Raw genomic sequence first — 13,400 nt, 5'->3', positions numbered from 1 at the left:
CTTTATTAATTTGTTCCAATATGAATGACCATTTATTCTCCTGCTACATAACACGCAGCAGACTGCAGGCCAGCAAATCATAAGCGAAGAGCGCTGCAGTTCTTCAGCAAAATGGTCTACATCATGACAATAGTGCAACAGGCTAAGCTGAACATTAAAGAGATGCGTTCTGATTCAGCAAACACTTTAAGTACATTTCACTGAACCAAAACATTCTAGTGGAACAGGGACAGAAGCATTTCTGAAGAGCTCTTTGCTGTATTCTGAACTTTGCTCTGGTATGGCTTAAGCACATAAATCTGTATGAGGAGGGCTGAATGTATCTTCTTCATATACATTTAGCAGATTTGGCAAGTTCTCTGTCCTTGCATGTCCCTCAGAGGACATATTGTTTCTTCTCTGCAAAGAGAAAGCAATGGGAGAAGGTAATCTGGAGACAAAAGCCTGGATATCTAGGATCTGGCTCTCTTGATCCTGTTTCAGAATCAAAAATCACCAATTAAAAATACTAGCCTGATACAATGACAAGGACAGTAATCTTGTGCGCCCAGGAAGTGTTTCAGTTTGTTAGTATTAATGGATTTAAACTAAGAACATCCATCAGCTTGGTTACTGCATACATATATGTTGTTGTACTTATTGCTCTTCCTTCTTTCAGCAAATTAAAATCTGTTTCTGTAATTTCATTACTCTGATTTTCACCTACCAACAGTCATCTGCAGGTGCCTTTGCTTGCTCTGTCTTAACTTAGTCCTACTGCCCAATTCTCATTGTAGAAACTCTAGGGAGGGAGTTTGCTGCCTCAGTTCAGCTAACACCATTCTTTGCTCCACAGACCCAATTAATTTGCAGAGGCAGACCTGTCCTGTGCAAAGGGAAGAAGGAAAAGCTCTGTATTCCTGAAGTTGCAATACTAACACCACCTCCAGCTTTCTCGGGACTCTGAGTAACCTCAGGATGATTCTCAGTGCTGCTTTTAATTGAAAAATCCCAGAATTAATGAATTCCTGAGCTGAAGCAGAAAGAGACAACAGATTACCCCTTTATATTTAATTTGCCATTGGTAAAGGAAACACTGCAAGTGTTTCAACAACTTATTTTTAAGTTAATTCATTATTTCTCCATATAACAGTAGGAGAAGTTATTTTTTACTGCAGTAAATTGCTATGTCCAGACTCAAGAGTAAACAAACTGGGCAAAACACTCAGAGCGTGCTCCCATTCATAGAGAAGTACTCTACTTACAGAGTCTTAAACTGAAGAAAAGTCTTCAGAGACAGTAGCTTGAGAAACAAAGCAAAATCATGCAAATATGTTCTTATTATGATTTTTCTACTATGTGAAAGCTGTCTAACTTTGTATCTGAGACATCCAAGTCTGATAGGCAAAGCAAACCTTGTGGGTCATATGCATGAATAAAAGGTAATTGTTTTCCCCTAATTTAGTAATCCCAGTCTATGATACTGCATTCTGTAAATGTGATTTTAAAACAAGAAAATCACAGGAGTTCACAAACTCACACCAAATCATTTTGTTTGCACATACTTGAGTCTTACAAATTTATCATCAAGCTGAAACTTAGCAATATTTTAGGCAAATGGAGATTTGGGGCATTCTGATCTGATCATTTTTTCAAGTTAATAAGATTATTTTAGTTTTGTATTACTGAAAAAGACAACCAAATAGCTCCTTTGTGGCTTTCATTCATGTCAGCAACCACACATTTTTATGTGGAAGAAAAACTAGTGGAGAATATAATCTTTCAGGGGAAGGGGGTTGATGTTAATAGAATCTGGGAATTTGGAGATGAAGCAAACAAATTTAAGAAAGTTGTAGCAATTACTGAAATGGCTTAAACTGCAGAGAGATAAATCAGCCACACAGTTCCCCTAATCCTGATTAATAACTTGCTGATGAAATTTAGAAACTAATAGCTGTTGCTGAGGCCTTCCTTTGAACTGTGTGCTGGGTATTAGTCATAGAACCAGAAAGCTACTAACCTCATCTGACAAGCTCCCCACACTGCTACAAAAATGGAAGAAGTTTTTAAAGCATTGGTTTAGCTCCAAGATCAGCTGCCAGAAAACAAGTTTGGGAAATACAGCTGTATGGGATGTTTTCAACATCTTTTCTCCTTTTATAGCAGAAAATTTGCTTTTATTTACTTGCCAGACCAAAGTCCCTTATGTTATAAAACCAGGGCTCTGTATTACTTGGGAATTTCAGCTGGGCTTTATTACCTGGGTGCACAAGCAATTGATTTCCAATGCAGTTTGATGACAGAAGGTGGATTTTTAAAACTCCTTTTTCTTACACAGAGCTGCAAATTTCCCACTCTGATCACTATATCATACACTTACATAAATATTCCATGCTGAAAGCTAAAGAAGTGCCAAATTTCAGTTCCCTAAATAGATATGATTTGGCAAAAGCTGTAAAATTGATTCAAATGCCCAATACTAGCAGAAACATGTGAAGGTCACACAGCTTAGGACATTACTAAAAGATTCGCAATAAGGTAAACATTTACTGCTAAAAACAGATCACATTGCTAAAGTACTGGTCATCTACAAATCAGAACATATCTTAAAAATAAACCTCCTGGCATATGAGTTTTCAGACATCTGCACTGAATTGAAAAATGATAAGGAAATTAAGGCAGTGAGAAAAACAAACTTTAGACATCACAGTCATTACATAATTTGCCCCAAAAGTACCACAGGATAACAGAACAGATTGGGTTGGAAGGGACCACAACAGGGCATCTAGTTCAATCTCCCTGCTCAAGAAGTCTTATCCCAGAGCACGGGACTGAGTCCAGACAGTTCTTGAATATCTCCAGTGAGGGAGACTCCACAACATCTTTCAGAAATCTCCTTCTGTCTCATACTTTTTTACACAGGAACTACACATGGACTGAGGAATTCAGGCCCTGTGCTCAAGTTCTCTGGATGCCCATGGGATCAAATATCGAGTGTCCAGATTTGTCTTTAGATGGAATTGGATAAAACTGGAGGTCAAGAGGCTTTCTGCACTGAAGTGCTGTAAGTACAACAAAATTAAGCGGATTAGAGCATATCAAATGCCAAGATATTGCTGTAGGACAGCTCTCCATGCTGGCCAGCAATATGTTGTTCAAACACTCATTTACAAGAGTCAGGATGTATGAGTAATCTGAAGAATTGATGATAGGATAGAAGAACCAGATTAATATAAGGAACACAGAGTGGTAATGAATGTAGAGACTAGTCTGAAGTAAAGTCCTGCAAATTTGGAAGAGAGCCTATAGTACAGAAGGCAAATGTTTTAAGGCCTCACAGAAAGACACAAGCAAAGAAAAATGTCCATGGCAAGCAAAGAGAAAAATCAGAGTAATTTTCTTGCCTATCTAGAACAGTCAAACCCTAGAGGCACTTCCTTGACCTCCCTGAGTGTTTCTCTTCCCAAATTCAAATACTATCAGATACTCAGGATAATAAAATTAGACCTACAGAGATCACAATGTCCTCATTGTTACAGTTGATCAAAACACTTTATTTTCATTTCTGTATGACTCATCTCCAGGGCTAAAATCCACCAATACTTGGGACACCCTGCTTAGCAAGACTGAACATGCTTTTGCAATGTGAAAGGGAAATCTGATGTTTGTCTTTTTTTATAACTGCACCATAAAATTTAAATGGCAAGTTTTCTCAAAGAAGCCATGGCTTCTACTGAGCACAACCAATGATTCCTCTCTTCTCCCTCAGACAGACAGCATCTGAAAGAGTCCTACTCAACACCATCAGATGAAGATGGTCTAGGATAATAACTCCCCAAGCAGAGACAGAGCTGTGGCAGTGATTTGTCATGACATACAGCACAGAGAGGCCACTCCTGTTTGTTTTACATACTTTTACACATAAGCCTACATGCAGCAGGAGGTGCTGCACTCTGTAGGCTAAGGTATCTAGATATACTTCAACATATGTGAACTCACCATCAAAACTCTTACAAGCTCCTTCTAGTTAAAATCCTCACTTAACTTTCTTCAGCATGATGATGAAGCCAGGAGTTTTCTTCCAAATAATTTGTGTGCTACTGAGGTCATACTGATGTCTTTAGAACCACCCAAATTTCATGAAAGTATCTGGTTTTGCATAAGCAAGAGGAACTTCAGTATTTAGAGGGAAGAGGTAAAGAACTGGCCCAGTGAAAAAGAATTAAAAGCAGTGAGAGTTGAAAACTTCCCAGTTCACCTCTCATGGATTAATGGAGATGCAGTTCAACAACACACCACAACAACTAGCAGTACATTCTGAAAGGTACAAGATCTTCCTGCCCTTCTCTCCCCAAATTACATCTCCCTCAATGACCTCATAGAACACATTGTAGAGGAAGTTTCTATTCAAAAGATATAGTCAAGGCAATACAAACCCGTGCCACTCAGAGCAAATAGTGAAGGCATACAGTTTGCCAGTCATGGGACATTGGTTCCCATTGACAACAAAATTAAGATTATCGTTCATTATAAATTTAAATTCTCTTCCTTTTTACATATAAGACCCAAAGAAATATAACATATTTTTGATTCTTGCATCATAGCCCATTCAGATCTATAGAGCAAACAAGAAGATAATACATGAACTGCCATGTCTATGGTTGCTTAAAAGTATCATTATTTTTTTTAAAAGCAGCATTCTGCTCTAATTGACCCTAACAAACAAACTTAATAATTAACATAAGTCAATTAAAGCAAAATGAAATTTGTAATCAAGTTTCACTGCATGGTAAGTAATTTTCTACAAAGAGCTGCAGCCAAGGTATTACACATTTGAAATAGAGAACTCCATATAACTCACATCAAAATATAGAATAAACTATTAGCCAAGCAAATTATTAAATTATTCTGATCTGTGCTTTTTCAAAGACTTGTAATATAGCTCTACTGATGAAAAAATGAAGAATTTCCGTGCCAGAATCCAGGAAAGAAAAAAATAAACACTCCAAAATTTATTCCATTATTCTCATAAACTAAAACCACATTTGTGTACATTTACAGACTACATCGTTCAATTATTTGCTCTATTTCTTACTGTCCATATTATGTTTCTGATGGCTCAAATTTGTCATTCATTCTGCATTCTGTTGTTTGATTGGTTCTTGGGACTGATAAGGCAGAAATACCTAGGGAAAACACATATGCTCACATGTAACTGAATTTCTTCTAATGATGGTTTTATCTGACACTTGAGCAATTGTGATGTTCCAAAAAGGAAAGCCTGAAACAGTTTTTTCAGAGGTACCATCAGATATGCCAATCCTTTGTACACCTAATCACGTTAGGAAACAACATGTGGCTTCCATATAGGCAAAATCCCTACAAATGCTGCTGCAATCTGTGAAGACTTGCAGAGGAACCAGTGAGGCTTTTTTGTATTATGTTCAAGTCAGAAGAGAATACCAGGCACCTCCAGAAGCTGTCTGGACAGTAGTAAGATTGCTTGCATCTGCTTAATATCCATTTCCCACATTTTTCATGCCTCAAAGTGCTGAACACCACACTTAAAAGACAAACCTCAAGATGTGAACAACAGGAAGTTCTCTGTTTGAGCACAAGACAGAGCTAATTTGCTGATTGTTCTGGATTTGACTTGAGGCATCCAGGAAAAATTAAGTCTGTGGTAATTTTTGATTATGTATTACTTACCAGTGCCAAAACTCTCCTCACCACAAAGGGAACAACGTCCAGAGTCCATGAGATTGGAAAAATACCTCCATCCTGCTGGTGTCTCATACACAGGAACTTTCATTACTTTTGCAACTCTGGAAAAGTTATACAATAAAACATCACATGATTAGGATTGTGCTTTTTTTACATGTGATCTGAGGTCAGCTGAGGAATATTTTAAGTCTCATTACATCTTCTGACAGCTGGGCTAGAAGTAAAAAAATAAAACCCAAAACCAAGAACAGATCAACACCACCATTCAAAACTGATCCTTGTCTCAGCACCTAACTTCAGCCAGAACCTATGTTTATACATTAAGTGTATTATTTGGAAAATGTAGGATCTCAGTTCAATAGGCTTTACCAGTATCTTTCTCTTTTTACTGACCAAGAAACAGTTAATCTACAGATGGACAATTTTGTTATACTAATGGAAGTTAATGGAAGTTAAAATATCTTGTTGAAGCACCCCCCTTTACAGGTAGTCAAGTATCAAAATGCTTGAAAGATACTTTTACTTCTTGTAATGTGTTCGAAGACAAGACAATACAGGAATGCTTCCATTAAGCAGTATGTTCTTTGAAAACCTTTCCTAGTCTCAACTTATTTTCCCTGTCTCCTATCATGTAATACAAAAAACCCTCTCACTATCTGGGTGATGTGCCAGTGTTTTCAAGAAGCAAAATTAACCACCTTATAAGCTGGATGTGTATTCTTTTCCCCAGCTTCTTAACTGGTAAATATTCCTGTTATAAACTATAATGAAAAAAAATCTTTCTTGGATTAAAAACAAGAAAGAAAGAAAACCCACCCAACAAGTCCAAAGAACTCTAAGTCTTAAGATGGGATTTATGCAAAATGGATATTACCGATCTTCTTTCTAATTATATTTTCTGGTTTTCATTGTGTGCCTAGAGTTTTCAGAATCAACTGTTTTATAGCATGGAAAGTAAGAACTGAGATACAGTGAAGCAATCTGACCAACTACCAAGGACCTTACAATTGCTTTAACTATCATACTTAACAATATTTCTTAAAGCAAGAGAGTTTACTTAATTTTAATTCCAGTCAAGCCAAAGCAAAGCAGATTAATCAAACAATCTGTCTAGAAGTGTCAAGGTGAAAGCAGTCACCCTTCTGATCAAAAAACACCTGTTTTCTGATGGCACATCTCTCTGTCTTACATTAAGTGCATAAAGTAGGTGGGATAGACTGTCAAAATATGCCAGCACTGACCCCTTCAAAGCCTGGCACATAAATATATCTAAAGGACAGAATCACAGAATCATCAAGGTTCTAAGAGACCTTCAAGATCATCTAGTCCAAACGTCAGTCTAGCACCACCATAATCACCCCAGGTGCCACATCCAGACACCTCTTTAATACTTCGAGAGAATTACTCCACCATCTCCATGGTAAATTTATTCCAATGTCTAGCCACACTTTCAGTGAAAAAATCTTTCTAATATTGAATCTGAAACTCCCCTTGCACAACTTAAGGCCACTTCCTCTTGTCCTTTCACTTGAGAAGAGATTGAGTTGGCAGAAGAGATTGACCCCCACCTGGGCACTGCTGGCTCATGTTCAGCTGCTGTCACCAGCACCCCCAGGGCCTTTTCCTGTGGGCAGCTCTGCAGCCACTCTGCCCCAGCCTGTGGCACTGCCTGGGGTTGTTGTGACCCCAGGGCAGGACCCAGCACTGGGCCTTGTTGAACCTCACACCACTGGCCTCAGCCCATGATCCAGCCTGTCCAGATCCCTCTGCAGAGCCTCCAGCAGATCAACGTTCCTGCCTGATGGTGGTGTCTGTGAACTGACTGAGATGAATTCTATCTCCTTATCCAAATGATTGATAAAGATGTTAAACAGGACCAGCACCAGCACTGAGCCCTGGGGAACTCTACTAGTGACCAGCCACCAACTGGATTTAGTTCCATTCACCATCATAAGTGGCGGCACTACAGTTCAGCCCTTAAGTATTCTCACTGAAATTTTTACACTGTTAGCCTGCACTGTAATGTAGTCTCCAAATCAACCTTTCTTTTATGTAAGAATATCAGTTCTCTGAGCTGTCTCCTATTCAGCCTAGGTGTTCATATTACATCTAAAATTAGTGATTTTTAAATGAGATGGAGTAAGAATTGCTGATATTTATTTGAAAAGAGACAAATATGTACATGAAGAAAAGGGTACTACCAAAATTTTTAATTTTAATACCTCTAGTTTAGAGGTAATGATGGGTATGTACCTCCTTGTGTTTATACAGCACTACATATATTATTAACCCTTAGAAATGCTGTTCCATAAAGAAGGTTTCAGAGGGCACAGCTGAACAGGTTTCTGTCTGGCTCTTCAAAAAAATCAAGAACATAAAAGAATTTAATCTCTGTGTGACAATAACTTCAGGCTGAAAACAGGACTGTACTGCCAAAAAAGGAGAAAACAATAAACCAGAAGGCAATACCTAACATGCTGGCAGACCAAAACCAATTCTCTTAAGGTAGCCTAACAATACAGCTGGAATGTGTTTGCTTGCAGAAATGTCCCCATATCCTGGTACAGTTTTTGGAGAAGGAAATCCTTCCCCATTTACTTTTCTATATTCCTCTAGCTGGGGAACAAATAGCCTAGGATGGATTTATCCTGACCAGCACAAAAAGCTTCAAGAGGATGTAGCTGTTTTCAAAGATTTCTATGTACTAGGCTAGCAATGAAAATATAAATGTTGTTTCTGTTGGCATGTGGGCTCACTTTGTACAGAGTTTATAATACGAATAGTTTATAGTAGGAATATGGCAGATTGCTCCATGCACCTTCTTTTTTTCTTGTTGTTTCTGTCTTTTAACAATTCAACAGAGTAAGTAAGTAGAAGGACATTGAAAATTAAGCATACTCCTTATTGGCATTTTTCTGAAATAAAGAATCATCACTGGAAGTCTCAAGAAATGCAGAATCTGCCTTTATGCAACCTATAGACATTCACTGTGAAAAATCACCCCAGAAAACATGAAGGGGGTTCCCATGGAAAGTTGTAAAAATTCTCAAAGCTGCAGACTGAGAAATAATATGCTGCATTAGATCAAACATAAGGATAATCACACAAAATACAGGAAAACACTCTCAGAGGAAGGAAACTAATATGGGACGGTAAAATTACTAGATCTTCAAAGCCAGGGAAAACAGAGATTAGATGAAAGATGCAGGAAAGGGGAGGGATTTTTAATGCCCCTACATCTACATCTTTCTAAACTAAAAATATGACTGGGTATTCAATAGAGAAAAGTAAAAAAAAAAAAAAAAATCTTCATATTACAAATTTTTTTCACTCTGTATTTACCAATCTGCTTTTTAATAGACAAAAATCCTAAATCAGAGCTTTCAATCATTGATACAGCAAGAAGCTAGGTATTTTTTAAAGAAGTTGAGACTGGTAGAATACCTGTGGACCAAAATTTGGAAATTAGTTTCTGTGTTCTGCTGAACTGAACATTTGCAGCACTATTTAATGGAGCATATGGCTTCCTGACAGGCTTGATAGATGCTAGGCAAATAAATACTTAGGATGAGGGTTTCAGGAACTTGTAACTCTGCAAGAACTGCTGATGACTCAAAGTAAGGTATTTTTATCTTTAATAAATCATGGGTCCATTAATTACATTTTACAATGTTTTTAGAAGTACACCTTCACAGGACAGTTAAACTAAGACTTTTTAAGTTTCTTTTTAAGTTACTTTTTAAGTTTCTCTTCTTTCTGTGTACTTACACTAGAATCCCCAAATTTGTGGAGTTAGAAATGTAAAGTCAAGTAAATGTAAAGAGTTTTATCTGTATGAGATCTCTTGATGAGAGAGGATACTACTACTCTCAGGAAGTGAGTCTTGGAACTGGTACTGCAAGTGGTATTTATCTTGCAGAAGTCTCAGATAACACAGTAAATTTTATATATCCTTATATATGTATAACACATAATCAACAAGATACTCATGCAGCAGTGCACCTGTAAAGGTGATACATCAGACTCTCAGCTTTCATGTTGTAGATATTGGCTGTTAAAAGGCCTGATTTAATGGATGGAATATACTTCCAAAGCAATTCAAAATAAAAAGTAGGAAAAAATATGCCCCATAAATAGGTTCATTTCCCTAATCTATTTGAAGTAAAGACATTCTATTTATGTCTAACCACACAGTTGATATACCTGCATTTATATGTTCCACGAGTATGAACTATGCTGAAAGAAGACAACAAACCATGGACATTCTGGTTCTTGTCATCTTGGACATTTAATGGGATTGACTTCAAACATTGCATTTGCTTGCCTTCTTTTAGTGTTAGTGCTCACTACATCAATGAGATTGTACAGTAAAGTTTCTTCCATCTGTGTTTGGCAGTAATTACCCCTTGCTAGACTAGGAAACAGAGTATTTACATTTGGAGCCAAACTGAAAAGTAACCTTAGTTATAACCTTAGAATAACTTTAGTTAATCTGCCCATATCAGAACTAACAGAATTTATGTTCCCAAGATGCTGAAATACTAATTAAGGAGGAACAGGTTACATCAAAGAAGAGTGGACTGTACTTTTTGCAATTACACATGTTATTTAAAATTATACTTTGTTGATTTAAAAAAAGCATGAGCAGATGCTTTTAAATGTGGAGATAGTACAATGAGTGAAAATAGGAATAAAAATTATTATACAGTTCCATAGTTAAATTTACCCTCCTACTGTTTCACAGTTTCACTGTAATTTTTATTTTGAAGAGCTAGTCCCACGCTACCTATACTGACTGCCCACTTCTTTTCAAACATAAGAACATCATACAATGCAACACTGAAAAGCAGTTCGAGTTATTTCATTTCTAGAAAACAGAATTATTGGAGAATTTAGTACCAACACAGAAATGTGAAGCCAATTCTTGAGCTCCACAGTAAGTCCCACTTAAGCATGAGCTGGACAGCTCATAATAAAGGTACTAATTAACATAATTATATTCTTCTAATAAAGATTAAAATTTTTAAAAATTTCCTGACAGAAGAAAAAATGTAACAGCTAGTTCTAACATTACTCCTGAAAGACCTAACAGTCTAATGTGGAAACCTTTACCAGGCAACTGGACTACTTATTGTACAGCTTCACCTCTGAATATCCCAGGTCTTCTTCCTTCATAGCCATCTACATGTCACCTAACTATGAAAACAGAGAGTACAGGATCCTTGATAGCCCAGATTATTTTCCTTGGAATTCTAAAAATATTAGCCTGCTAAATTGTGTAAAAAAGATTTTCACTTTTATTTAAAAGTGTTAAAGATCCTTGTGATAACTTTCTTTCCCTTTTCAGTAGACACAACAGATTATTTTTCACAGATAAGCTCATATACAAATACCTATGACACCAGCAGAATGACTCTGACTTACATTAACAAGAGTCAGAGGGAAGTTTTCTCCAACAATGCCACAAAAACATCCCGATGACTATAAATCATTCAAATACAACAGCCTGCAAGTTGACTTTCTTGTGCCAGTGAAACTCTTGTAACTTCCAAGAATAGATCAGTCAATCAGACAGAATCATCCTGCCAAAGCTGTGATGCCTATTCACCACAAAGATAAAGGTCACAACACTGGGGGAAGAGCTTTCTTTGACAGGTCTCACGAACTTGTAAAGATGTAAGTGACTGGCTAGAGTTTTGTATTGTAGGTGAAATGCTGTCTAGGGTAAACTGCAGCACCACTTTCATTCTGGAGTCTGAACTTGGAGAAAGAAATAGGTATTAATGAAAAAAACACTAGAGAAGCAGCTAAGGCATGTCCTTGTCTCTCATCTTCCACCTCCTGTAGCTGATATGTGAAAGATGCTAATGTAAAGTAAGGCACCTGGGTGAACAGGCTTCAAAACACTGGCTGGTGTTCCATGGATACCCTTATTTTCAATCCTGCTCCTCTCTGTGGTGCCAGAACTGAGGTAAACAAGGTGCTGTAATTCAGAGAACAGCACGTCTTCCTCTGCAGAAGGGTAAGCACTGACAGGCACTAACAATCAGGAATTGAAGGAATTTGTGGGACAGATATGGGCCACTGAAGGATAGTGTGTTGTAGCAGCACTCCAAAGGAGAACAAACCTCTGTAATGGTTTATTTCAGAGTTACTATGGTATGGCTATAGAAGGAAAAGGTTTCTCATTAGGTCTTCTAAATCTCTACTTAGCCACTGAAGTAGTCTTTGTTATCTAATCTCCAGCTGATAAAGGCCTCATTTGATTTTAGGTCTGAAGTATATTTTATTTCAAAGACAAGACTATTATTTGACTGAAACTAACAGACACTTTTTTCTTTCCACTTCTGTAGTTTTGCTTCATGCAAAGGATTAAAAATATCTCAATGAGGGACCTGCATCGGATTTATCAAGAAGGTAATTTCTCTAGCTGAAAATAAGTCTTCACACAGTCTAACCTTAGCCTACAAACCTTTGTATCTGATATTTTACTGCCTGAGTTTTGGTTGGATTTTTTTTCTAACACTCTGGACACTTCTGAGATCAACACAAGTGATTTATGTTTGCCTACATCAATTTTGCTATCCCTTTATTAAAGATACAGGGTTGGCTGTTTTCTAACCACATACTATAGAATTTGTCTTAAGCACACTTTTAACCAGACCCAAAATTTAATGGTTTCATTCTTTTGGAGCACTCTCTTCAGCATTCAAATTTCTTCTGCAAAAAACACCAAACTATTTTTTAACTTTCTTGACACCATATTCATTGCCTGATTAGTCACCAAGTCTCTATCCCATTCTCATTGTATGGTATTTCCACTTGTTCTCTCTTTGGTCTCCTCTTCCCAGTGTTGGAGAGCTCTTTGCTACTTCATTTTTCAACTTCTGAAGTCTACTTAATCTCACCTTTGGTCAGTTCTCTCTTCATTCTTACTATTTCTTAAGATGCAAGAGTCATTAACCAAATGGTTGTAACTTTTTTTTTTAGTCCCATCTAAGTCTTCACTTTTATCTATGCAACTGCAATAGACTGAGAGACACAGTAGTAGCAATGACAGCAGGAGCACTGGCACCAACTATAACATGAAATAGATGTTCTGCTTCTGGATGTTTTCACTCTGTCTGTACCACCTTCCCTTAAAAGGCTTCAACTGCATATTGTGCAAGGAGCAGAACTAAAAGAGTCACCTCCCTTATATGGTCAAGTATTACAGTGTTACTCCTTCCCAGTCTTTAATTTATTAAGCAAAAAGTAGTGGAATGCTAAGCCCTTGCACAGAACACAGATAACCAGGACACATCACTAAGATAAGATGCAAGCTGTCATGTCTGGCAGAGAGGCTGTCAGGACCCTATGGCAATGAGAAAAATAGGTAGTAGACAAGTTCCCTTCCTTTTTGCTTTCTAGTATGCTACATCTCACAGAGAACAGTCATAGTAAAAGAAATCAATACAGAAAAAGTATCTGGAGACACTTAACAAGAAGCATCTAAAAAAGGTTAGGATTTGTTTTGTTTTCCTTCCTCCCAACCCCTGCAATGTTTTAACTAAAATATTTACACAGGTGGAATAAAGGTACGCTGAACTAAGCTCTGGTGTTCAAGGGTAGTTTCTCTCTTGAAAACTGGCAACTTCAGGTGGATTTTTTTTTTTTTTTTTTTTTTTGCTGACAATAGTCCTGAGTAATGGATTGCT

General features: G+C 37.3%; 1 protein-coding gene across 4 annotated transcripts in view; it reads right to left on the bottom strand.

The window, feature by feature from the left end:
• Positions 1-13,400, bottom strand: part of PGM5 (phosphoglucomutase 5) — a 69,106-nt gene that overhangs the window by 18,856 nt on the left and 36,850 nt on the right. For all 4 annotated transcript variants that reach the window (XM_053932633.1, XM_053932636.1, XM_053932634.1 and 1 more), the window contains exon 7: positions 5,689-5,804. In XM_053932633.1, coding sequence (XP_053788608.1) covers positions 5,689-5,804 — 116 coding nt within the window. The remainder of the gene's footprint in view (positions 1-5,688; positions 5,805-13,400) is intronic.

Source organism: Vidua chalybeata, chromosome Z (assembly GCF_026979565.1).
Source record: "Vidua chalybeata isolate OUT-0048 chromosome Z, bVidCha1 merged haplotype, whole genome shotgun sequence".
In the NCBI taxonomy this organism is placed as follows: domain Eukaryota; kingdom Metazoa; phylum Chordata; class Aves; order Passeriformes; family Viduidae; genus Vidua; species Vidua chalybeata.
This window is presented reverse-complemented; position numbering and strand designations above follow the sequence as displayed.